The sequence below is a fragment of the Pungitius pungitius genome, chromosome 5 (assembly GCF_949316345.1).
Source record: "Pungitius pungitius chromosome 5, fPunPun2.1, whole genome shotgun sequence".
Lineage (NCBI taxonomy): Eukaryota > Metazoa > Chordata > Actinopteri > Perciformes > Gasterosteidae > Pungitius > Pungitius pungitius.
Window position 1 is genome coordinate 19372747 of NC_084904.1, and position 26090 is coordinate 19398836.

General features: G+C 46.7%; 2 protein-coding genes across 10 annotated transcripts in view; one reads left to right on the forward strand and one right to left on the reverse strand.

Moving 5' to 3' along the window:
- The window catches only part of LOC119225527 (citron Rho-interacting kinase), a 29101-nt gene extending 20064 nt beyond the window's left edge, over nucleotides 1–9037 (reverse strand). For 3 of the 5 annotated variants that reach the window (XM_037483440.2, XM_037483438.2, XM_037483436.2), the window contains exons 1-8: nucleotides 8542–9037; nucleotides 5268–5374; nucleotides 4352–4495; nucleotides 3836–3955; nucleotides 1263–1433; nucleotides 1113–1166; nucleotides 955–1008; nucleotides 300–440 (exon numbers count right to left, since the gene is read on the reverse strand). In XM_037483440.2, the coding sequence (XP_037339337.1) occupies nucleotides 300–440; nucleotides 955–1008; nucleotides 1113–1166; nucleotides 1263–1433; nucleotides 3836–3955; nucleotides 4352–4495; nucleotides 5268–5276 (693 nt within the window). In that variant the 5' untranslated portion in view covers nucleotides 5277–5374; nucleotides 8542–9037. Of the gene's footprint in view, nucleotides 1–299; nucleotides 441–954; nucleotides 1009–1112; nucleotides 1167–1262; nucleotides 1434–3835; nucleotides 3956–4351; nucleotides 4496–5250; nucleotides 5375–8541 lie in introns of all 5 variants that reach the window. The other 2 variants (XM_037483437.2, XM_037483439.2) reach the window with 2 other exon arrangements.
- Nucleotides 9038–12887: 3850 nt separating this feature from the next.
- bicdl1 (BICD family like cargo adaptor 1) lies at nucleotides 12888–24959 on the forward strand. Of its 5 annotated transcripts, none has more exons than XR_005121136.2 (12): nucleotides 12888–13783; nucleotides 14780–14995; nucleotides 19272–19388; nucleotides 19872–19883; nucleotides 21019–21165; nucleotides 21277–21456; nucleotides 21547–21765; nucleotides 22469–22612; nucleotides 22708–22838; nucleotides 23283–23403; nucleotides 23725–23852; nucleotides 24757–24820. XR_005121136.2 is itself a non-coding variant. In XM_037483384.2 (12 exons), the coding sequence occupies exons 1-11, from the start codon at nucleotides 13385–13387 to the stop codon at nucleotides 23848–23850; spliced, it is 1761 nt and encodes a 586-aa protein (XP_037339281.1). In that variant the 5' UTR covers nucleotides 12888–13384; the 3' UTR covers nucleotides 23851–23852; nucleotides 24757–24834. The 5 variants fall into 5 exon arrangements, 4 of the variants coding, with proteins under 4 accessions (XP_037339281.1, XP_037339279.2, XP_037339282.1 ...); XM_037483384.2 differs by having other exon boundaries at nucleotides 23776–23852; nucleotides 24757–24834; XM_037483382.2 differs by lacking the exon at nucleotides 23725–23852 and having other exon boundaries at nucleotides 24757–24959.
- The last annotated feature ends 1131 nt before the right edge of the window (nucleotides 24960–26090 follow it).

Consider the following 26090-nt stretch of genomic DNA (forward strand, 5'->3'; position numbering starts at 1 on the left):
GTCATGCTATCACTGCACAAGCGCTCCTCAGAATGTGCAGAAACAACATGTTAAGAGAACATGTGGGCTTCTTTGTGCTTAGCAGAAGACAGATTTATTTATGCAACACTCTAAACAACAAAGTCTGTGATGTTACAAAGAAAAGTCTGACACGAAAACCAGAACAACAAGAAAAAGCATGCAGGGGACCAGAACAAACACACACACACACCCACTGTATGTTAGAGTGTGTGTATGTGCACCATGTCCGTGATGACACAGGTGTCTGTGTGTGTGTGTGTGTGTGTGTGTGTGTGTACCTCAGTCTCACGGAGGCGTCTACGCAGGCTGTCACTGGAGTCTTCTTTGTGCTGCAGCCTCTCCATGTCTCGCTCCATGCGATCTTTGGCCACTCTCATACTCTGTAGGAGGTCAGTGGCCTCAGCAGTGGCCTTCAATGACTAGGTTAAAGGAAAAAACACACTCAAATGTGTCAGTGCATGCTAATTACAAAGTTAACATATAATAGAACATTTGTAAAACTCGAATATCTAGTCATTAGTCTGGAAAACATTTGGGAAAAAAGAGCTGCTTATTAATTTGTGACCTAGTTTGCATTGAGTCAGAAGTAGATCCATATGGGCTCAATCATCATTGAATATCAGCGCCAAAACCTTGCGTAATCTTTGCAGGAAGGATGCCGCTTGTAAATATTAATTTCTAGGGCAAGACAAATGTATTTCGATTGCTGATAATTAAGCAGTAACTCTAGTTTTAACAGTGACAAAACCAAAGAGCAAGTTGGAGCGTGTACCATAGTTTAGAGAGCGACAGAGAGGGAAAGAATGAGGTCAGGCAGGGTAGAAAAGACGTTAACACACTCTAAAAAGGGTGAAATGCTGTTACATCTCTTGCATTTGGGAGCACAGGCTCAAATCAATTATTCATTAATCATCCCATGAGCAGCTATTCTACCTTGGCGAGCTTCTCTTGAAGATCCTGGATCTTGGTCTGCTGTTCGGCATTGGTCTGAAAAATGTAAAGTGATGAGACGCTCAAGCTCATTTAGATATATTTCGCCATCCTCAGCAATGACAGAATCGATTTACACCTAAATGAACTTCCTTTTCTACCTTCTCCATCTTAGTGATCATCTCCTCTGTATCTGCTTTGCCTTGCTCTTTGACCTGTGAAGATAAAAGACTGAGACATTGAGACGTTTCATAACGTCGTATTGTATTATATTGTTACACTAACATTAGCATTAATTAAACAGTGTGGACCTTCTGCATCCTGTGCTGGTAGTCCGCAGACTTCCTCTTCAACTCCTCGCTGTTCTGGCGCGAATCTTTCAGCTCAGACTCGTACAGGTCGCTACGGCGACGGGCAGCAGACAGGTCCTCCTCCAGCTGCCGTATGGACACTCGCATTTCTTCCACTTGGGCATGATACTCCTGTTCAAGAGATGGAAAAGCCCAGATAAAAGGAGAGAAGACAAAGATCCAAAGAAAGGAAGGGGGAAGGATGCAAGGAGATAGATGAGGAGAGGAGAAAAGAGGAGAGGATAAGAAAAGAGTGAGGACGAGAGGAGAGGAGACTTCCACACACGACAGGAGCAATACCATTAGGAAAATTCCACTTAGTAGAGCAAAAAGGTAACTGGAATGGAACACAATCTTTCCAAATTCTGGTTACTTGTACTTGTTACTTTTTTTAACAGCTTACACGAAACCTTTTTCTTTAACAGCCAAGTTCTGATTGAAAAATAAGTCAATGTTGTTTGCCCTAAACTTGTTTGAAGAAAATGTTCTTTTTAGAAGCCTCTGCATCATTTATGAGAACAAACTCATTCATAAGAGATGTATTTTAAATGTGCTGCTTGTACTGAAGCACTTAAAAGTCCACAGGATGATGAGGTTTGATGAATGTAACTAAAAGCTTGTCTAAGAAACGTTAGATGTCATATATTTTCAAAATTTTCTTTCAGAGAGTACAGGAACACTTCCAAAATGGCATCAAATATAGCGACCCTAATATAAAAAGGCAATGAACAGAGAAGGGGAAGTGTAGAGAAAACATTGATCAGCCGGAATCACTTAGTGCACATGTCTGTCTGAGAGTATTTAGTCACAGCCTAACAGGTCCAATTTCACCCTCCTCATCAGCGAGCAGCACACATAATAAAAAACAGCATCCATGTGCACCGAAGGGGACTGACACGGGCGCATTGGGACAAGTGCAACAACATCCGACATGGACAAAAATAGTTTAGCCCAAGACATGGAAGTTTGACAAATAGCCGTGAACGAATGTCTCGGGGACTCGTTAGCCCGTTTGGGCCTTCCGGGAGAATTGGAACTGGCTTGCGTGGGTCAGGTCAGTAAAAAGCACGCATCATTATGGCTCCACAAAAGCAGGTTGAACCAAGATTTGGGTGGATTTCCTGCATGCTTTAAACTTTATTTTTCAAATGTCGGTGATTCTTTGGCAAGCTAAGTTATCAGGCAAAGATTTGATAATGAATGCATTATTCACACAAGCAAGACAGAAACAGCGTCGTTTTCTTCATAGTTTCATATGTTTCAGTCATAATGGCTTCGGCACGGGTGGCTTTTCTTAAAATATGAATCCATCTTCTCTACTGTTTGTTGATCCAGCACCGCAAGGATTCGGCATGAAAATAAAGAGAAAGCGTAGGAGACAGATGCTTTTTAAGATGAAATGCTGGATTTAGCTGGAATAAATAAATACCCAGCAAAGAGGTTCCTATGGTCATGAATTCGAAGAAAGACTAAAGTTTTTCTCATTTATCTATTGAATTCATCTATATTTGCTTTTTTCATTGTGGCCAGCCACGCAACATTACTCATTACATCGGAACATTTTCTGTAACTTTACAAAAAATACAATGCGTCAATCATGCCAACTTCATGCAGCAACTGGCCAGGTGTCTGGAGGTGACAAACGAGACAGGACTCAATGTTCTGCCAAGCTCTCTTTTTTCATTTTCCACACACTGTCAGTGCAACTTTGAAGCATTTATCCCAGAGTGAATAAAGTGAATGTATGAATGCAGAATTCCAAGTAACCCTCATAAAAATAGCGTATTAATATGAGACTTCCATGGATAAATAATATTGAGTTGGTCTATTCTGTTTCTCAAACAATGTGAGCTAAGGCCTGAGCACCTCGTCACGACAGCCTGCCCACTGCATCAGTGCTCTCAACACTCGTAGGTATATGGCTCTCATCACCATAGCAACCATTGCACAATTTGTTCATCACTTGGTAACCGGCACTAGTGTAGGCTGGAAAAAAACAGATTGCTTTTCTATTACCTTTTTTTTTTTAACAAAAGAAATGCACGATGCCAGGAAGATGAATCTTGATGCTCTCTATTTGGGTCCTAAACTGTCAATTTTGTAACAGCTTAATTCTCACAGTTGGCAACACCCGGTCATATGGTGCTGCCACAACCTCAAGGAAATATATGCGTGTACACTCAAAAACTAAAAAATGCCACACACTCATCACATCAGATTTCAGTAATTAAGGCTTTTTCATTAATAGAATTTCAGAGGGATTCACTCACAGATACGCTTTATACGGACAAACTACAGCTTTTTTAATTCACTACTGCCATGTTTCTTCCTGCAAATAACTGAATAAACAGCAAATTCAAGTTTATGTTTCAAGTTACCCCCCCCCCCCAAACTCCTCAAACATTGAAAGTGAAAAAGTACCACAGAAAAGAGATGATTTGTTTTGTTTTAAGAACAACACAATAATGATGCTGCTGACCCCACGTCATTAGGATTTAATAATATACACTTCAACCCAATGACTGATGTGCTACCTGCTCTTTGATCTCTTGAAGCTTGTTGCTCTGCTCCCGGATGTCATGGAGGAGCTGCAGAGCTTTATCGTCGTCCTGTGAGACCTCCATACGAGCCTGTTCCAGACTGTGCTTCAGACTCTGGAACCAAGTCAAGTCAACCGGTCAGTGGGTCAGTGGAGGATGACTTTGACATAGCATCCCAAAGGTGAACAATACAAGCTCATATTCATATAAGAAAAAGGGATTTGGAATACAATAAAATGGCGTTTTTTCCCCTTATAAATGTACACCATCACCACATTATTGCATTTATCTGTGTATCTTTTTGATAAGCATCTCCTATCTGTTATTTAAATTTTAGTTTTAGTGAAAGTTAAATTGTAAATCAGATGTGAAGCACAGATTTTCTGTTTTTTACGTGAAATCTCTGTCCTTGTATGCACTCAGATATGTAAAAACACACACACACACACACACACACACACACACACACACACAGAGTGCAGCCCCTGCAGTAGCTACAGGGCTACTCACAGTGCATTCTGTGATGTAGGTTGCCAGGTCCTGTTCCAGGATGGTCCTCTGGGTCTCCGAGGCCTTCAACTCTATATCCTTCTGCTGCAGCACTGACTCAAGGTCAGACATCTTCCCCTGGAAAAGTGAAATCTCCGGCTCGACCTGGAAACAAGAACATGGCATGGACTTGCTTTGCAGACATTGACATTGGAGCTTTGTGATGCATTTCGAAAATATCAACAACAATATTGGTAGCAATGCATTTGTGTGGGAGTGTGTGTGTGTGTGTGTGTGTGTGTGTGTGTGTGTGAGCAAGTGCCGGACTTGTTTGGTGGGACATGTGATTGGTAACGATTGATGATACGATTAGATGTGCCATTACCGCATTAATGGGCCTAAGGAGCATTGGAAACCAGGAAAACAGCAGCGCTGGCACCACAGACACACACACACACACACACACACACACACACACACACACCCACAGACACACACACACACACACACACACACACACACACACACACACACACACACACACACACACACACACACAACTCCACAGCAAGGGGATGGAGCCAGCGCTAGATACTATATGAACCTATAGATCTATTCCCATTTATATACATTTATAATGTATTGCTGTAAAAAAAGTAAACATAGTTTATAAAACATAATGAATCTGAAAAGGAAGGAATCAGGAATGTATTAAATATTAAATATAAAAAATGTATTTGTATATTTTTCAGTGATTGCACATCACATCTAATTTCCCACCATGTGTTAATGTGCTTAATGATGGACTAAAATATATTTTGTACATTTTGTAAATGATTATATTTTATAATAATTAAACACACACACACACACACACACACTCTAGCTCAGCTATAGTGAAGAGGCAAACAAGCTCTTACCATGTGAAGAGTAATACCTGTGACATGTGTCCAGCTGTGAGTCCTTCTGTTCGGATTCTTGAATGAGCCTTTTCCAAAGGAGACGGTCTTATCTGGCAGAGTTGATGGATGAGTTGTCACTGATCTGTAGGCGAGGAGAACGTGGAGAGAGGACGGGAGACAATCTTAATGTAAAACCTCTTATCGACGCTGGAGGGCTGACTCAAAGCTCTTATGCAAAACACTTACCTTTTCATAATAATCACGCTGTATAGATTAGAGTTTGGAAAAATGAACCCTCCATAATTTGTGTTCTGACACTCATCAGACAAGCGATTCGTGTGTCGGTTTAAACCAGTATTACAGTCCATTAGATGTTAGCCCCAAATGGTGAAATTGATTCTGATACCATGAAGATCAATTAACAGTGAAGACCCGTATGCAGCAACGCGATCCCACAGATAACAAGCAGACACACTGTGTTGCTCTCCGGAGATCCATCCCGCTCTGCCCAAATATGGACTCGTATTCCAGCTCAACAGAGTCTATAAATAACCTGCTTGTTTTCCCACAACAGCTTCTTTTGCCACCGCTGGATATATTTGGCAGCTTTTGTGATCAAGACGTAGGCAGAAGAATCAGCGACGGAGGGGAGCAGGTCTATAAAAAGCAGAGGCTCGCCACCCACTCCCACCCCACAGAAACACTCTCAGCTCAGCCAACATCAGGATTCTAGTGGATTGCTCAGTGGCTTTTATTTTTGCATGATTGTAAATGTCCATATATATCGTCTGCTGTAAAGGGGGGGGGGTTCGTTCTGTTGGGTACACTTTATGTCTCTAGAAGCATTACATTTTTAAGGCCTGGTGGCTTTGTCACGAGCGACGACGGCGTGAGCAAAGGGTGAGGGTAGAGGTCAACTCTCCCCTAGCAACTTGCTGCTCTTCAGCCCGTAGCGACATCACATCAGTGGCGTGACATGTCCCGTTCTTATTTGTTGCTCCCGAAGCCGGGATAGGCAAGGTCGTCCCGGGGGGGGGGGGGGGTAAACGCGCGGCACCTGCGGAGCGGATCTCCATCACCGACCGAACGTCCACCAAAAATAAAACACTATGCCACCTGCACGGTCTGTACTAATGACTCTCATCCATCAACCACCAACAACGCTACATGATTTAGCGCTGTGCAAAGTGTGGGTAAATTCTACGGCAGCAGTGGTAAGGTTGGTTACAGGGTGCCGTCCCAGCGTGAGGCGGTAGGCAGATGGGACTCGGATCTGGCCGCCTTCCTCTCAGACTCGAGTGCTTGCTGACTGTCCATAATGAGCGGAGCTAACTGACTGTGCAGCTGGCCAGTTACTGACAACTACATCATTACGACTGCCGACGAGCTGGCCTATCCGTGTTAAACATTTCCATATTTGTGTCATTGAAATGTGACATACGGAGGTTTCGTTCCAGGAAGCGACGTGATTACAGTACCTGCAATCAGAAACGTCGCGCCATTAGGTGAGCTCATCAACAGCAATAACGGTCACATTCGTTGGCTTCCAAATCAGTGTAGGAGCTTGTTTATGTTGGTTGGATAACGTGTGCTGATCTGTGAGTCAGAGGAGTTGGGGAGGAGGAGGGTGGAGAGGTTGCATCCCAGTCATGCTGTTGCTCTACATCACAGTCTGCAGGTTGACCAGGAGCCAGTCCTGCTGTGTGGTCGGGTGACACAGATTCCTTCCACCATCCAGTCTGGTGGAATCGTTTTCTCCAGAGATATGTGGAGCCCATTGTCATGGCAACAATAAATTAGTAATATCTATGCAAACAATGTTTTCCAGCTACTTTGTTTCCTGTAAACCAACGCAGGAATTGAAGATGAGGGGAGTTTAATTTTCGGGAAAAACCTATGAATGCGACCCCCATCCAAAGAATTTGTGCTCAACATTAAGGGAGCTGTTGATATTTGGAGATGAATACGGCCCAATGAAAACATTCCAAAAGGTAAGATGTTTTTTTGCAGTTGCACTTTGCTGCACTTCCCCGGTTTCCAGTGGAACGTGTTGCAATCAAAAGAGTGTTAACACATCCAACCAACGCCACAATTAGCTTTTAATCACTAATTATCTGGTGTTACGCAACAGTCCAATGACAATGCTGGTTTACAGAAATGGCACCAACGGGGTGCCTTAATTACGCCACTAAAAACACTCTCAGCTTTCAGTTACAGACCTTCACCTGAAAGCTGTGGCACTGATGCATCAACCCTTCTTAGTAGGAGTCGAGTTGACAGAATATCACAATCTACAAAAGTGTGCTAAGCACCCAGTCCATCATTATATCACAAATCCAACCGACGGAGAGGATCAGTGTGGGCTTCTAAAGGAGGCTTTTGGGAAAATGACACATGAGGACGTGGAGCTGCAGAGCGCTCTCTCTGTCATCACAACTCACATTAGCATTGGCAGGTCTGTTCTGCAGAGGGCACTTTTCTTTTTGATTATGCACAGGTGTCTCTCATTTCCTCTATCACCAATTTGGTGTGCTTCAGGCCAACAGAGATTAAAATAAACATCGACAGATGTGACTACGCACTCCTCCCGTCTCTTCATTAATATTCTGTCCCGTCCGTCCCTGTAGTTTGTGATGCAACTGAATAGAAGCAGCGAGCTTCCTTCACCTCTCCTCCCCGCTTGGCAAAAGAAAAACCTGCCGTTACCATAGAGATACTTTCCTCCAACCACAGTCTTCATCTTGTCATACTTTTTTTTCCACATCATCCACATCATTTGTCTTTCAAGCTGACTTTCTGCACTGGAGGTCAAACCGCAACCTCTACGGCACCCTATAGGAAAGTCCCTGGATGACAGACAGAGGAAACTTTGTCTCCAAAGTTCCTCGGCCCGTGGTGTAGATGAACCAGGCTCCTCTGGGAGAACCAGAACGCCGTGGTTTCATCGCAGAGACGCACAAGTTTTGAACTCGCCTGTTTGAGTGCGTGTGCCACGGCGAGCACGAGCAGGCGCTTCGGGTGTCGTGACCAAGAACACGGCTCGTTCCTGACAGAGCAGATGCAGCTGCTGCTGCATGAGCTCGCTGCCACCGATGCCATGTCGTCGCTCGAGCTGTCAGTCAATCCGTCAGTCAGTCAGTCAACAGAGATGCTGACGCGGGAGGAAATGACTAAGGCAACTGTAGCAGTCCAGAGCAAAACAAAGGTCCCGCTTTCACTCTTTCCCCCCCCCCCTCCCGACCAAGTCATCACCCTCTTTCCTCGTCCACTGTAGGAGCAGGACCAGAAGTAAAGCAGAATAACACTCACTCAGACGCTGCTACAGCTGACAGCTTCTCCACAATGCTCTTCAGACGCGGCGCCTCCTCGTCCAGTAAGCCCGTTCCTGTGGGGTCTCCCTCGGAAGCCACCAGGCAGAATGGGAGCTTTGCTGGTTCATCAAATTCGGGGATGTCATCGTCACTCGGGGGAGAGCGGAGCCGAGGGGAGGGAGGGAGAGGGACGCGCCGTGGCAGGGCAGAAAGCCGCGAGGCAGTCGGAGGGGAGGCTGGAGAGAGAGATGCAGCGGAGGAGAGAGGAAGGGAGTGGAGGGCAACAGAGAAACAGCATTGTAGAGTAATGCAGCAGCCCGGCGATCACATACTGTAGAGACTGAGAGGAAGCTCCCACTCTCTCTCTCTCTCTCTCTCTCACCCTCTCTCACCCTTACCACCCCCAAAACGCTTTCTTCCTCTCCCTGTACTGCAGCAGGCGTCAGTAATCACACTAATGCATGCTGCTTGACCCACTGCGTTGACGCTCCGCTCCCAGCAGTTGCAAACTGCCGTGCGTTTCACGTCAGGTATACGACGGCGAAGTTTGTGCAGCTCATTAGAGGTTTTTAAGCAAAACCGCCTCTAACGAGCAGAAAGGCTATGATAACTGGCAGGGCAAAGATGTGTTGGAGTAGCAGTCTGCTTTCATCTGTATGAAAACAACAACAATTAAAGACGGATGCAGATAATTGCTTAATTTAATTCCGTAATTGTGGTGCAGATTATGAAAACCATTTTCTGAAATACAGGCTGGAAATATGAACCTTTGAGTCCTACTTTTCACTTATATTTTAAGAAAAGTGTAGTTTCTGCTTTTAGATACTGTCACATTGAAGTTATTGTACGAAAACAGTAACACAGGTCACAAGCTAACAAGGTGCCCACGTTCAGACTCACCTCAACTTCCTTGTTTGAAGGCTAATGTCAGCCAAGTGACATGTCACAGTGTCACTGACTTGCAAACCGCACACACACACACACACACACACACACACGCACAACAGATGGCAGAAAGTAACCTGGCAGGCAGCAGTACATCAGCGCAGCAGAAGGGACAAAACGCTCGGAAGGTGAGCGCACAGCGCTGTTCAATCATGGAGAGTTACGGTAATCAGTGAGAACAATGCTCACCGCTTACTGGCTGTTAGACTTTTATGAGTGTAGATCTGTCAAAAGTGAGGGAAGACATCGGCTGAGTTGTGTTTAATTGAAAGAGAGTGATTTTGCAATCTGATCACATGTCACATCTCACTTCCATCACTCCCTATTTTGACAGATTTTTTTTTTTTATTTGCTTCCTGGTTCCAATGCGTTAATCCTACTTATTTTTAGCTCACTTAGATTCAGATCTAAAGAGAAAAAAAAAAACTACATCTGGAAAAGCACACATCCAGAAAGAGCCCTTAATACAAGGATTCCCCACATGGGTTCAGGATGAGGTCTTCACTACAGAAGCCATGTGTTGACAGTATGCAACATAATATCTGTCCAGGAAAGAAGCTCAGGGAGAGGTTTTCCAACCGATCCTCTAATATCCTTGAGAAAGAAATGATTCCATTACGTAACATGGTATGGGGCTTCTTTCAGGTTGACAATCCTCCACAGCAATCGTACAACCTGTTGTGCATTTAGAGTAAATGTATTTATTTTAGTAAATGAACAACAATGGTAAAACCGAAATTGCTAGAAAATATTGAAAAAGTTTGCATGTATGTTTGCACTTTTGTAGGCCACATTGAAGATACTCAATATGTATATAAGTCACAAGTTTAAGCGATCATGTTAACACAATTAAAAACACTTTATATTTAAGATAATGTCTTAGTGATTATGCTTGCTTTTGCAATGCGACCACAGGGATTTGGAGCAATGCGTTGAGGCAGAGGCATCATGGTGATGTTGCCTAGCAACAAGACATTGTATGTGTATGAAGCAAATCCCGGCTTATTTCTGCAAAGATTTTTCTGTAATAAATAATAAATGAACTGTTAATAAGTATTACCTTTTCACTTTGAATTTGGTTGACAATTCAAATCTGTAAATTGTCTGCATAAACTTAAATGGTAAGACAGAGCAGTATCTCTACAACAATCTTTCCAAATGCTCTATATGAAGCAACGGTGAGAAAACACTGCCATCCACAGGAAAAACATTAAAATAGCTACACTTATATGTCATGTTGGTTTGATGTTAGAGTTATCAGAGAGAAATACTGCAATCTAGAGGTTCGAAGAGGCTAGTTTTGTTATGTAACACACAACCAAACAATGCATTATTTAAAAAAACGACAGAGTCAGGCCAGTATGACTAAGGGTCGGTGTTACATAACAGGAAGCGCTGCTCTAGATACTCATGTAATTAAATGTATTAAAAGAGCGATATACACAGAGGGAACTTCTTGATGCTACTCATTTGGTAAATCACACGGCTGTCAGCAGACACTGTACAAAGGGGATGATACTCACTCGTGGATTTATAGACAAAGCTTATAAAGATCCATCACAGACTAAATGCTATTTATGCTCTGAGGGAAAACATGTCTTTGTGGTTGGTTATGAATACTTGGGCTATGCAAAGTTACCACCGAAGCGAAAAACATTTGTATTTACATATCCTTCCTAATTCATATAATCATTGCGAGGCATTGATCAAAATAAGACAGAACCCAAGCTGCGGGGGTTACTCGTTGTTTACCCATTAATTTAAAGGAATGTGAATGTAATAACACTTTAGTTTCCACAGAGGGAGCAATAGTCTAGTAAAGAGCAAGTGTGATGAGTTTGTTATGTTTATCTAGAGGGAAGGCAATGCATTAGACTGATTTATATATATATTAACACTCAGGAACATAAACTTGCTCCTTTTCGATAATAAAAAAACTGCATTTCATCTACCAAAAAACCCGACTGTAACGTCACATATTCCTGTGTTTTAGCTTGTTTATTTCTGTCTGCTGTATTTTTTTTGTATAGAAATGTTACAACTGTAAACTCACTGCACTGACTGGCCATGTTGTAGTACAGTATGTAATTATTTTGTATTTAAAACAACAACAGTTGTTTTTGTTGTTCTTGTGCAATCAACTCAACACCAGCAGCATTAAACTAATAAGGATAATGTGGGGCTGCTAAATTCATCCAGCTTAGCGGTTTATCAAAGCAGCGAGGTTTTGATGTGCTTTGAGGAAATCACCCCTTATCCAGTGTAACCCCCCCCCCCTCCCCTCCAAAAAAGCTGGGCGACAGTGGACCAGCAATCTGTGACCCACTTCTTTTGTGCCTTCGCTTGATCAGCTCAAGAGGCTTTGTTCGTAATCATTGCTCACCGAGATGCCCCCGCCCCCAACGCCATGCCACAGTTTTCATCTTGGGTCCTTTGAGGTGCATGCGTTGCTGTGTAGAAGGAGAAGAGCAGTGGGGAGGGCACCCATCCCTGAGGGGAGGGGAGGGGGGCGCCGGGGCCCAATGGTGCTGGTGCTGGAGTGGATTTTTCCCAGCCTCACCTGCTGTGAATCTAGTGACCCGCTGAGAGGTGGAGGCATGCGTGGTGAGGGGAGGGGGTTTGGTTCAAGTATCCTCGGGATGATGTTGTTGAACGCAGATCTCCAGGGTTATAAAACCTTCAATGGGCCTTTCTAAAATCCAAATATGTAGTCGGCATGAAATTAAACTATTCAATATCGTAATGCTAGACCTGTACCAGTGGTTTATTTCAATTCAATATTTTAAATGACTCTCCACCACTGGACATTTTACATTTAGAAGAAGAAATAGCAGGTTATTTGAGAAGAACAACAATTGATTAATAACATGAAACACTTTTTTGTGGACTGACTGATGAACTGATATAAAATGAGTGGATGACATATCATTTGTTGTATACTTGGTAGTTCGAGTTAGGGTGGGTGGGCTAATTGATAGCACATCTGCCCGCATAGATAATGCAACAAAACTTGCCCTCCCCCCTGAATGAGCAAAATCGATTTAAACAAGATTTAATGATCAAATCGGATAACCTTAATGTTAACCGTAATTTTCATTTTTACACCTTAACGTTGGAGTGTAAACAACTGTCGAAATGTTACATGTTTACAAGAGGTTATTATTTGATAGTTGTATTAAAATCCAATATGTTTTGGTTTAGGAAAAGGTGTAAGTCCAGGACGTTCAAACATCATCTCTTGAGGCGTCAGTCTGTTCTCTTGTTGCCACTTCTGCTCATTTAATGGATGTCACACGTGTGCGCGAGAGGCACCGAAATATGGCGCTATCATAATCAGCCAATGGATGAGCCGTTTTTATTAGCTGGCGGCTGACGTCACTACCGTGTCGGGGGCGAGCATTCACGTCGACAAAGCGGCAGGGGAGGCGTCGGGATCGCGCTCATCTGTTTGGATGGCAAATGCCTCCGGTGTGAGAGGCCGATCATCATGGGGGACCCAGGACCCCGAGGCGGGAAGGACCCCGATCGACCGACCGAGGCGCGGAGCTCATCGCGGCGCTTTATACCGGGATAAAAACGTTTCGTGTCCGCTAACGAACGGCCAGTCCGCTTGGAGCTCGCAGAGGAGGTGGTGTTCGCCGGGATTCAATCGGAGCCACGGTCGCTGCTTGCAGCTCAACTAGCAGAGAGAGAGAGAGAGAGAGACATAGACAGAGAGACAGAGAGAGAGTGACGCGGGGAAGACGGCGCTTTACAATCTATTTGCGCAAATGATGGATGCGACGTCGATTACGGGGTGGTCCGGTCCGCCCAACCCTGTCAGAGCAGGGTGGGTTCATCCGGTGTGAGTTCACTCGGCTTGTTTCGTCTGTCGTCTCCTCCTCCGCCCGGTGGCGATGTCCACTTTCTGCCTCGATCTGCAGACCTCCGCCGTGGTTTCAGCACCACTGGAGCTGGACAGCGACTGCATGGACCCGCGGCCCGGCGCCGCCGGCGCTCCGGAGCCGGGCCGCGGCTTTCAGGGTCACCCGCTGCGGCACGCCGGCTCCGGAGGCCTCGGCATGGCCTTGGAGGAGGAACTGGCCATGCTCACCGGGGAGCGGGACGACCAGGAGGAGCTGTCGGGACCGGAGACGCCCCCGGTGGGGCACAGCGCGGACTTGCTGTCGCTCCTCCGTCGGAAGGAGAAAGACTTGGTTTTAGCTGCTAAACTCGGCAAAGCGTTGCTGGAGAGAAACCAAGACTTGACCGAGCAATATGAGAAAATGCACAAAGATCTCAACGAGAAATTAGAGGTAAACTTGAGTTTGAGTGCTGCCTCGAGCCTCTTTGTGGTTTGTCCTTTATTAAATGTTGATATCCTCACGTCAATGGGCCTTTGCGATGTAAACAAACTCAATGGGATCATAACAAATGCTACCTGTTACACATACAGGCGTCAGAAGAGTCATGCTTTCAACTAGCACGACTCTCTTTTCTTAACAGGGATCCCAGTAACAAATGATGACTTGAAGCCTTGTGTCAGTCAGAAGACAGTCACGCTTAAAAAAAAAGGTGTTTCACAGTCATTTCACTTATGCTTATGAATGATGTTGTTGTCCTACACACAAGCCAACACGGGACCATAAAACCTCCCCCAAAGGCTAATCCCAGGGCCCTGTAGCTAGTGTACATCTGTTCAGGCCTTTGATCCATATCCATCCTCAACGTGGAGGCTCAGAGAAATAAGCTGCCTGTTAATATCAATCTCTTTTGTTCATGGACGTTGTTACAGCACCTGGTACACTATTCTAACGGCCCTGCGGGCTGTTTAACATTCTCTTTGTTCCAACCTTTTTGTTCAGATACACTCACATTAAATTAGCGTCCACACAGATATGGACTTTAAACCATAGCAACAAACCCAGAAAAAAACAAGCATCCTGCTTAGCTTGTGAAAAAACAAAGTACTTTTTAGTTTATTTAATCATATATCTGCAGTTACTGTGGCTCTTTTGCCTCTCTCATCATTGATTGATTGATGTGTGGTCATGGCACAGTGACATCACAGTGGAAGAAATCCCACTTTGGCATTTGAAGGAAATTTAAGAATTGACTTTTTTTACTTTCGGTACGATGAAGTGTTTCCAAGGATTGACTCAAACTTGTCCTTTGCAACACCATCAACTGCGTGAAGTCTCTTTCTCTTTCACAATTCCTTATGCTCTTTTAGAGCAAGTACTGCACATAAACCCCAAGCAAATTACGATTTAACCACATGACCCCCCTCTCTCCCCTCCGTCCGCATGCAGCACTTGGAGCAGGAGAAGCATGAGTTGCGGCGGCGCCTGGAGAGCCGAGAGGGGGAGTGGGACGGCCGCGTGTCGGAGCTGGAGACGGACGTCCAGCAGCTGCAGGGTGAGCTGGAGCTCCACCAGGTCCAGCTGAGGGAGACGGACAGAGACAAGACCAAGGCGGTCAGCGAGCTCTCCGAACAGAACCACCGGTTGCTGGAGCAACTCAGCAGGGTGAGAAACCCGGTCCACGCGTGTGCGTAGCATGTTTTGGGCAGACGTGAGAGGCTCAGCAGCCAAGTGAAGTTTCATCATCCCTCGGGGGTTATCTGCCGCTGTTCAGGCCCCCCCCCCCCCCCCCCCCCCCCACCCCCACCCCGCTTTACCTGAATTGTGCTAACTCATCAATGTAAAAAGCAAAGCTTCTGGGTCCTACGTTGAATAATTTAGAAATGATTGGACTGCACACTTATGCAATAAGTTCTGCAGTTGGGACAGGCAGAGCACAAAAGGGCTCATGAGATGCTGATATTCGGATGGATTGAGGGACCATCATACATACATAGATACAGCAGATGTGTTTGGATTACACCCTTGGTGTTCTCCTTAAACTGTCCAAGTTCTGTCGCTTTTAACCATGGCTTCATTTAAAAACGTGCTTTGTTTTGTCATCAAATATTAAGTCGAAAAAGCGACATAATAACCGGTATGCCGCAGGGATGAGCTTGATTCCCACGAGCGGGGCGACATCATGCTGCCTCGGGATACACTGTACAGTTCAAACACATTGTGAAATGCGCTGGGACGTAAACAGAGACACGAGTGTTGCCGGCTGCTGCGAATGGCTGGCGGAGTGAACCAAGGCCACATTTCAGGATTCCCCCAGAGCGGTGCACATGCGAAGGCTGACAAGGCCGCACGGGGGGGCTCCGGTGAACACTGGGGGCGTTCGTGTCTCTCTGGCGACGCCGTTCGGGAGGCTCGCTGCGTATCGATTTGAACCCCCGGGCTCGCACAGCAGCTCGCCGCCTCGTCCCGAGCGGATTAAAAGCATCACGCCGCAAACAAGCCGGTCTAAGCAGGAGCAGGCACTCGGCGTAATTAAACTGCCATTAATATGAATATAAAGAGACATTCCCTGAAAGTGGTGTATTATGTGCTGAAGTTGGAGAGGGAGGAGGAGGGGGGGCGGGGGGGTTGTCTTTGTGACTCAGAGAAACTTCTAAGACTTAATTGACGGCATCGGTCCAGATCCGTGATTCAGTGAGCTGGGCAGATGGAGGAAGACCTGCTAATAGAATAAATGAGGTCAACCACAGCGCTCGCTTTCTCGTTCCTTTTATCCTTCTTGCTCTTCGTCTTGCATCCTTTTCTTCTCTTGTCTTTTTTACTATCAGTGCTGATTATTAAGTGCTGGGCTGTGACTGTGAGTATTGTTAGCTGTGAATGGAGGCAATATAAAAGTACTCCCAGGAGCCTCTGGAGGCCTGCTATTCTTATCTGCCCTCCCCGTTTCTCTCGTAATACTTGACTCTTTGGCAGTCTTATGATGATCTAGATTGGATCTGTGTGTGGAAGCAATGTCCAAAACGATGAGGCAACGTTGTTTCCCTGTGCACTGCCAGAGGGATTATGAGCTTGTTATTTTGGGCCTTTGGCACCTTCGATAAAAAAAATCGCACTTTAGAGAGTGATGATTGGACAATGGACTCAGACCTGCTGAGGAAACGGCTGCACCCACAGCCACTGGGTTTACAGTACAAAACAAACAGGGGGACACCTATGTTGTTGTTTTTATAGACTTACATTTCAGAAATACTCTATATAGATATAGATATATATTTTCTGATCACAAACATGTTTTGTTTATACACTCTATATTTAGGTCAGCGTTTATGTAAGAAGAAGTATTTTAGTTTTTGTCCTCCATAAGTAACTACCAGGGATTTCTGAGTAAGTAAATCTCGCAGCCAAAGGTGAGATTGATAAAAACACTGCATCACCTCACAAGCACCTCAAGAGTCGGTCCTTAACAGCAACTTAAATTGGCTGCAGTGGGGTGACCTTGAGGAGGCAGGGCACTCCGTAGGAAGTGATGTCATTTACGGGGTAAGATACAGCGCTGAGGGGGATTAGGCCATAATCCGTGCTAATAGCCCTGCCATATGCATTCAGGCAGGAACCAAAACAACTCCCGCCCCTACTCTACTTAATTGATAACAGCAGGTAACTCATATACTTGAACAAAGAAGATCTAAAAATCACCACATCTTATCTTGAGATGACGCAAATACCCCTTTGAGCGTTTGCCCGTGTGAGTGAATCGTCCCAACGCGCTGGGATTAAAACGTACATTATTTACAATACACCCAGAGAAAATAGATCCAGGAGCAGAGGTGTGTGTTGGTCTGTACGGACCCTGCGTGCGAGAACGGTCAATCTCCTTTAAACCTAATCTGATCGGAGGGAACCACCCGGACGGAGACCTTTGTCTAATTACATTACCACACATGCTCAGAATGTGCATGTTTTATGTGGCCTAATTCCCCCCCGACCGCTATTTACTCAAAGACAGCAGCCTCCGGTGACTCAAAGCCGTTTATTTGAGGCTTTACAGGAGTAGTAACTACATTTTCTTGACTCGTCATTGACAATCATTTCGGCAGGCAAGGTGTAATATTATTGAAATGACAAAAGCGGGAAGTTGGCCACCTGGTGCCTGTCCCCGCCGGTGTAGCGTGTCCACATCACACTTTGCACAGGGTTCAATCTCCCTGACCTCCCTGACGTCGCGACGCGCTCCCCGGGCGAATCGGCACGTGACGCCACTGCTCCCATCCTCCCACGGTATCCTCCCAGGGTCGTGCTCTTTGATTGGCCGTCCCCTCTCTGCTACTCGTTATGCAACCGTTTTCGGACGCGGCGTCGTCAGTCCAGAGTCTAGACAACACGCCGCTCCGGGGGGGAAGAAATGATTAAGGAAAGTACCAGAAGCTTTGAGACCAGTCTCACTTCACCCTGGTTGCCGTGACAACCGGAGTGACATGCAAATTGAAACTCCGTGTGGTGTTACCATGGGAATGCGCCCAACACAGCGGCACGCAGAGGGCGCGTGCAGTTTGAGGCCGAAGATGTGTGACGCAGCTGCAGTCAGGTCAGCTGGATGTTTCTGGCTGAGCCCTGAACTTTGCTGCCCAGGATTCTGTCGCATTCTGTCTGATTTTCCGTTTTTTTTTTCTTCCTGTAAAGCCTGATCTGGGATCTGAGGAATTTGGGTGCAGATTAAAAGTGCGTCTGCAAATCGGCCAGTGGGAGATCGTTAGCAGTACCCTCATGTGTGACATTTCATCATGTTAGGTCATTCAAATAGTGGTACAGGTACTATCAAATCCCATTGATATTTAAAAAGCATCTTGGATTTGATATATTTAACTATATGATTTATCATATCATATAGTTTGCTTAAAAGTATCAAGCTTTTCTCCTCAAGGATGAGATCAACATCAGTGAGTAGTTGTTTTTTTCGTAACTCAGCCTTTATACAAAAACACAGGTGAAAAGGGTCGCAGGCAAAAGGCAGAATTTCAATGAGTCAATGAGATAAAGATGATTTACAGCTTGCCTCCAAAAACAAAAGTATCCATCCACTCAACATCAACCATTATCATCTTGTGAATGAAGATTTCTAAATTTCCCGGATATATTAAAACAATTTAGCTTTAGTGGCGTTTACTTTGGGTGTATTGTGTTTTTTTTCTATTGCCCCACAGCCCCACAGCCCCACAGAGTGCTGCTTCATCAGTTCGGAGGGGAGCCTCCAACCATCACGACTCGCATCGCTTTGTGAGCTTCTTGAAAAGAGGCTACAGTGTGTAGTGACACCCAGAGGCTGTACTCAATTTTGACTCAGCACGGCTGATGATTTGACCACTGCGCGCCACAGAATGACAACTCATTTGTTTTCACTGTTCCGATCGATTGCTCTTTTTTTTCACATTGCGTTTCCCCAGCGGGGCATGAAAAGAGAGGGCTTTTGGAGGTTTGGGCTGTTGCCATGGCAGTGATGACACGAGAACCGAAGCTTCCCGAATGCAGCTCTAAGTCAATGAAGCCTGATCCCACCTGTCCAATAAGCTCAGCCAATGCGCTGCGTCTGAGGCAGAAACACTGAGCGGTCGACGCTTTGGAGCGAGATGACGCAAATGTCACTTTGTACCTGGTGAACATCAGTGGCCATGTTATAGGTGTGTGTGTGTGTGTGTGTGTGTGTGTGTGTGTGTGTGTGTGTGTGTGTGTGTGTGTGTTCCTACATCTGCGATCAGACTCTAAGCAGTCACCTTGCTATCAAAGTACAGCAACACAGCAGCTATGCAATCTTTTTTTTTTTATTGAACTTAACGGTTAATGCGACACAATAAAATAACAATGATGCTGTTACGTCAGTTGAGTTGTAGACACATGTAAAGCAAATATTTACTGTTATTCTTACTGTCTGTTTACCTCCATCCAGGCTGCAGAGGTGGAGAGGCAGCTGTCCACTCAGGTCCACTCACTACGGGACGACTTCAGGGAGAAGAGCATGTCCACGAGCCAGCACATGACTCGACTAGAGACTCTACAGGCCGAGGTGAGCCGCCCTCAGCCCCATTCGTCCTTCATGTAGCACAAATGATTCCACTGCACTTGTTCAGCGTGAACCTCCCAAAAGTTTAACTGTGCACAATTGCAATTTCGGCGCTTTGGATTCTCCACACGAAATAATGTTTGCAGTTTATTGGTTCTCCGCGAGAAGCCCCGAGTGCTTCAGGTGACAGCAGATCCCAAGGGAAGTTCAAACTATGTCCTTTTAGAGTGAAGTATCAACACATGTTCCTGTTCAAATCAATTCCCTTCACGAGTTCAACTGCTACAGCCACACTTAGCTAATGGCGACTCATGTTATCTAACTAACTGCAGACTTTAGATGGATATTGATCCTGTGTTCTGAAGAAGATAGTATTCGCCTTTCATCCAACACGACGGGTTTGCTCTCAAACTACTTTTCTCCTTTTCCTGTCATCATCATCATCTCTCTCCTCACCCATTCCTCCTCGCCTCTTGTTTGGAGCAGCAAGGGCTAGAAGTGAGTGCTTTCTGTCGGTCGGATTGCATGCTGCATGTAACGTCTTGTAAAGAAATTAAAAAAAAAAAAGGATTACATTATTATTTGTTGAAAATGACACAGCTAATCATAAGGTGCTGTCCAAGTAATGGTCGTCCGGTCGCACCATGCAGGTCCACGCTATACGCAGGCGCCATGTTGAAATACATCATCCCAATTTGGCCCCTTTGATACTTTAGCCATTGACATTTAATGTCCCGTAATATTAAGAAACACAGCTCTGTAGTCAAACAAAGTAAATCACTTTTTGACATTTCCACCTCCTCCCCCGATCGGTGACATTGAGCATAAACAACATCCTCAGGTTACCGGAGCCCGATGTGTCGTGATGTCACCTGTGTCGTGTGACTTATCATCCAGACAAGTCATGAGCAACAATGCTGTTAGAGCATAACATCAAATCAGATTTTCCCTCAGCTCTCCTCTTCGAAGCCAGAGAGAAAACACCCAGACGGCGAAGCCTGCGCTGTAATTGGGGGAAACTGCTACGGCTCTCTATATTTAGCTGAGAGACTGCAGCGTCTGGGTGCTTCCACTTCTCCAACGCTTCCCCTCTATGCGACATGTGCTGATGACCAACGGATTTCTGCCCTATTTGCGTAAAGCGAAAGACCAAAGCAGCCCAAAAATAAGCAGAATGTGGATGCTCACACGGAAAGCAGATAATCCAACTGTAAGCTCCCTACCCTGTGAAGTAGATTACCAGATGTAGGTCAAGAGCAGGAGGGATGCACAAGGGCTGCTGTTTGTTTAAGGGGGGGGGGGGAGGGAGCCACTCAGGCAGGAATTCAGAAGAAGGCCCTTAGACATGCATGGTGGAGCTTTGTGGAGACGCTAACGTATCAACAGGGCATTCCTGAAGTTCAGGGTGGCGGCGCCTTAGCCCGTGCTAGGCGACAAACATTCTTTAGACCAGTGGGAGTACTTTTTAATCTTGTGTAAGAAACCCAGCTTGCCTCGGAGTCAGCGAAATACCAACATTTAGCCTTTAATCAGATCCATAGCCGCCCATCTGTCCGCCATCGGCCGCGAAAAGTCGGGAAAAAACAATCCTCCCCGTTTGCCCGTCACTGACTGGCGCTGTCTGACGCGTCAGATTAAGATGCTGTCAGAGAGGAAGATGGAGCTGGAGCACCGGGTGCACGCCGTGCTGGAGGAGAACGAGCTGCTGCAGAGCACCGTCGACGACCTCCGAGAGAGGACGCTGGTGTTGGAGAGACAGTCTCACCGGAAGGACCTACAGGTACAGACGCGCGGTCACACCTCCCCGGTGGCCGTGTCTGGGGTAAGATGACCTCCTCCTGACTTTTGCCCCGGTAAGTAACTGCTCTCCGTCCTTCCGCTGTGCGTCCAGTTGCGGCAGAGCCAGCTGGAGCTCCGGGAGGTCCAGGTGGCCCACAGGCAGCTGAGCGCTCGGCTGGAGGAGCTGACGGAGGAGCAGAGCCTCCACAGTCTCACCCCGCACCCGTCCAGCCTGCTGTGCGAGATAGAGCAGAGCATGGAGCAGGAGGAGCAGGAGCAGGAGAGGGAGCAGGTAATAACCGCACTTTTTGAAAAGCCCGCCGCCCACAGACACCCCGGTGCTGTGCTTTCCTTCTAAACGCCGCGGCGCCCGTCTGTTCAGCTGCGTCTTCAGCTGTGGGAGGCCTACTGCGAGGTCCGCTCGCTCTGCTCCCACCTGCGGGGCAACGACCTCACGGACTCGGCGCTGTCCACCGATTCTTCCATGGACGAGTCGTCGGAGACGTCCTCGGCCAAAGACGTGCCTACCGGGAGCCTCCACGCGGGCCTGCTGGAGCTACGGAGGCTCACGCAGAATCTGCTGGACGGCAACGAGTCCACGGTGAGGGACCTGAGGAAAGCTCTCATTTTTAAGCGAGATACTGATAGACAGGGGACGTCGTTTTTTTATTTTGTGTTTTTTAATAGCTCCGTTCTGCCATTCCCGCTTTCAGGTGCCATTTGCTTTTTGAGATTTTTTTTTTTTTTAATTTGAGGCTACTTTACAAACCTCTGGCCAGGGACAGCAGATGGTAATTAGCCTCTCTGGCTAACTCTTCCCCACTTACAGTACAACCGCTGATTAGCATGCACTGTCCCTGCAATAATAAATACATAAATAAATAAACCTTGGACGCATGAGTGCAGATTATGTCCAATCAGACGATGCCAAACGGGGATCTCTCATTCTGATTGGCCAGAGGGTTTAACAGAATGCTGGATATCGGATAAAATCGCCCCGATGTAATTGAACACGTTGTTACCATATTCAAAGTCTTTTTTAGTTTTATTGCGCGAGTTGACACCACAATAAAACACATATTGTCAGCACTGACTAAATGGCCCAGGTTATAAAAAGTGAAGTAATGCCTCATTGCAGGGCTCTAGTAATTTCATTTGGTTCATTTCCACGAGGAAAGGGGCAAATAAAACATTTACATGGTGTGGAGTTTAACTTTGGTGAACAATTCCTAATTCTTAAAAGTTATTTGAAATAAACTGTGTTGCAAAGTCGGTGAAAGTTGAGACGTGTCGTGTGTTCAAAGGGCTCGCGGCGCAGCGACGAGGAGGCTCTGGAGGAGCAGCTGAGGAAGCTGGGAGAGGAGCTGAGGGAGGTCAGGGAGCTGTACGCCACTGAGCAGGACAAAGCGCGCAGCCGCGTGGAGGATGCGCTACAGCTGCACAATCAGGTGTCGCACACGTTCTGCAGACGTAGTCCTGACCCCCCAGTCCCCTCCGGCGTGATTCTGATCTTGCGTCCTCCTCCCACCTCTGTGACCCGCAGATGGCGCTGCTCTCTGTGGAGATGTGTTCCCTCCGGGAGGACAACGAGAGGATGAGGACCATGGCCGAGGCCCGAGAACCCAGCGAGCAGCTGCAGACCGCCATCAGAGACAGAGACGACGCCATCGCCAAGTAGGTTCACCTCTCTCCTCCTGGGGAATAGAATGTCAGGGTTAAAGGATTATCACCACCTTCCCGTCTCATCAGTGTAGCATCAAGTAGAAAATAACTTCGCTTGAAGACTGGCAGCATCAATGAAGCAGCATATGCACATGTGCTGTGAGAAGATATAGTGGAAACACGTCTATCCGAGCAGAGAATCAAGCTGTTGTTTTAGTTGTTAGCATAATGTGTTAATAAGTGGGCATCAGAGGTGCTGGCAGGCCGTTAACTGACACCATTGAAAGGGGGCGGGCTTTTGTCCTGCCTGCTCCTTGCAAGGTGTTGCGTAAGCGAGTTTACCCAGTTCCTTTGAGGCGATGAATCTACATTCGCCGCCGCCACCGCCGCGTCGGCGCCGGGGGCCTTCGTGCTCGCAGGTTTGTGACCGGGTTGCTCTGTCCGTGTGTCCTGCAGGAAGAAGGCGGTGGAGATGGAGCTGGCCAAGTGTAAAATAGACATCATGTCTCTGAATAGCCAGCTCCTGGACGCCATCCAGCAGAAGCTCAACCTGTCGCAGCAGCTGGAGGCGTGGCAGGTGGGTCAAGCGCCACGAGCGGTACATTGGCAAAGGCCTAATAGTGCTCTATGTGGTACTTCAATTTTAAGCTTATTACATGAACAATATCTGTTTTAATAGACTAAAACCACTCAATTACCTTCAGAGGGTGCATGTCATTGGCTTGTCCTTGATGAGTGTTCCACAAGGAAACATGTAACATGTGTAGCCTGAGGACACAGGAGAAAGTGTGTGTGTGTGTGTGTCCGCCCCCCCACACACACGCCCCCCCCCCCCCCCCCCCCCCCCTCCCTCATCTGTAACTAGCAGCTCTTTCCTCTCTCTTCTCCCTGCCCACAGTTTGCCTCCTCAGGGCTCTTTACTGTTTGGCTCTTGTGGTTTCTGATCTAGTGGCCTTTCTCAGCTTCCGTACCACCCTCTCTTCCTCTGTGGTACCCCCCCTTCTTCCCCCCCCTCCTGCCTTAGAGGTGAGCCCGAGACGCGCCATCTCGCCGTTTCCACCCCGCCCCGCTGAGCCATTCCATGCCGTGGTTAACTGCCTCCGGAGAAACGCTCATCCCAGCTGCCTGTCCATCCGAAACCATTAACCCCCCCCCCCCAGAGAAAACATGCAAACTCACCATACCCTCTCCCCACACACACCAGCATCCCCTGCAGGTTGTCAGGAGATTGGTCCAATGGTCAGCTCACCTGTCGCGAGATGGTCCCAGAGACTCCAAACAACCAATTGGTTGAAAACAATTTGGAAAAGTACAATGTGACACAACAAGAGCATTAACAGGAGAGGAAAGAGACAAATGTAACACTAATCCATACAAAGACTCTAATGTTTGCATTTCCTTTTTAGGGAGTTATTTCACACCTGCTTAATAAGTGATTAACATTAAGTCATCTGAGAGGAGAATTTTTGTTTGCTTACTCTTGTGCACTGGTAGATTTCAAAGGGTGACAAGCTGATGTGGTTCTAAGTTCCACAAGTTATTACCCAACTGCACTAAGCTTTAAACCGGCCGAGGGCTTGTGTTCATATGATTACATCACATGTCATTTAACACGTGAGTGCATTTCAACCATAGGGATTCAAACTGAGAAGAGCAAGAAACAAGAAAGTGCAATTTTATATAATCAAATGGGCTATTCATTGTTTTAGTCTTTTAGCCTTTTTCTCCCCAAATGCCCCTAAAAAAAAGTTCTTAATCAAGGCTGGTTGATACTAAGTAAGCAACCAATGATCCGATGCCCGTCGGCTCGTTTGACCAATGGGTCCGATCTCCTGAGAGCTTCCCGGCACCACCATTTGAGCCCCTTACCGCGTGACGTCGCTCTGCTGCCTTTCTCTCACTCGCCCCCCCCCTCTGTCCGCGGCTGCAGGACGACATGCACCGAGTGATCGACCAGCAGTTGATGGACAAGTACCAGGACGAGTGGCGCTCGGCCCCCGCCCCCCTGTCGGGCCCGTCGAGGGCGCACGGCGCCCAGTCCTCCAGGCGAGCTCACCGCATCTCCGACCGGGACAAGAGACTTTTCTCTTTCTTCAAAAAGAACTGAACTCAGCTCGGAGACGGAGACAGGCGAGGGGGAGGGGGGGGGGGGGGAGGAGAGGAGAGGAGGAGGGGGGAGTCACGTGACGGTGCAGAGGGTAAACCACACAGCCAAAGACGGGGCGGTGGCTCATTTTGCACTTTATCTGTGACCTTTTGGCTGATGGAAGCATGGAGGTAGGAATGTAAGGACAGGAGTTTGGTTTTCGGCTTCGGGGGGTCACGAAGCTCGCCTCCAAAGACGAAGGTTTCCTTTTTAGTGCCTACGACCGTCTCTACTAGCCCACTGCCAACACTTAGGGAGGGACCACTACGATCCCAGTTACCAGGCCGCGGGGGGGGGCCGGGGACAGACATGTGGATGTAAGGGACACTGCAGGGTGGTGGGGTGGGGGGGAGAGAGAGGAGGACAGCAGGGGAGTGTCTCTCAGGTTTATTCACTTGTTCAGGGGGGGTTCACCACATGCGGGGGGGGGGGATCGGTGCCGGATGGAGGCGATGAGAAAAGAGAAAATGCTTATTTTCTTACTGACAGCTGTGCAGTCGAGTTCCACAGCGAGCCTCATACTTCCAATCGAAGTGAGAAAAATAAAACCTTTTTAAAAAGGGGGCACTCAAATGATTGGGTATTGCACTTTGATAACGTTCATGGAATTTACAGCTGCACTAATCGATATTTTTTTATGTAGACAAACGTGTAAGGACTCCACTCATAGTCAAACAGGACGATCGCGATCAGCTCCACCAGTGCTTTGATTCCCTTTTTGCTCGTTGTTTTGGGGGTTTTTTTCAAAAAGGAAAAAAAAAAAACTCCAACATTGTCCTCATGATGTCAATCATCTCCCTAGTTGACCAAATAATAAAAAATAAAAAAATGAAATAAAAAAAAAAACCCTGTTTACATCAGCTTGAGAAGGAGGAAGAACCATGTGGAATCGCCTCTCGATCATTCCGGCTCAACTAAGCACCTGTTGAATTGCTGATGGCGTCGCGCAGAAACTCCGCCTGACTTCCTGTGCGGGTCAGTAGAAAATGGTCTACCTCCCGTCCCGTTGCTTCAGAACTTCATGGGCACTTTGATTTCCGGTCTGTCGTGGTCTTCCGAGAAAGGAGCCTCAGTGTGTCTCTGGTCCGTCTTCTTACTCGTGTCCGATGCAGCTGTGC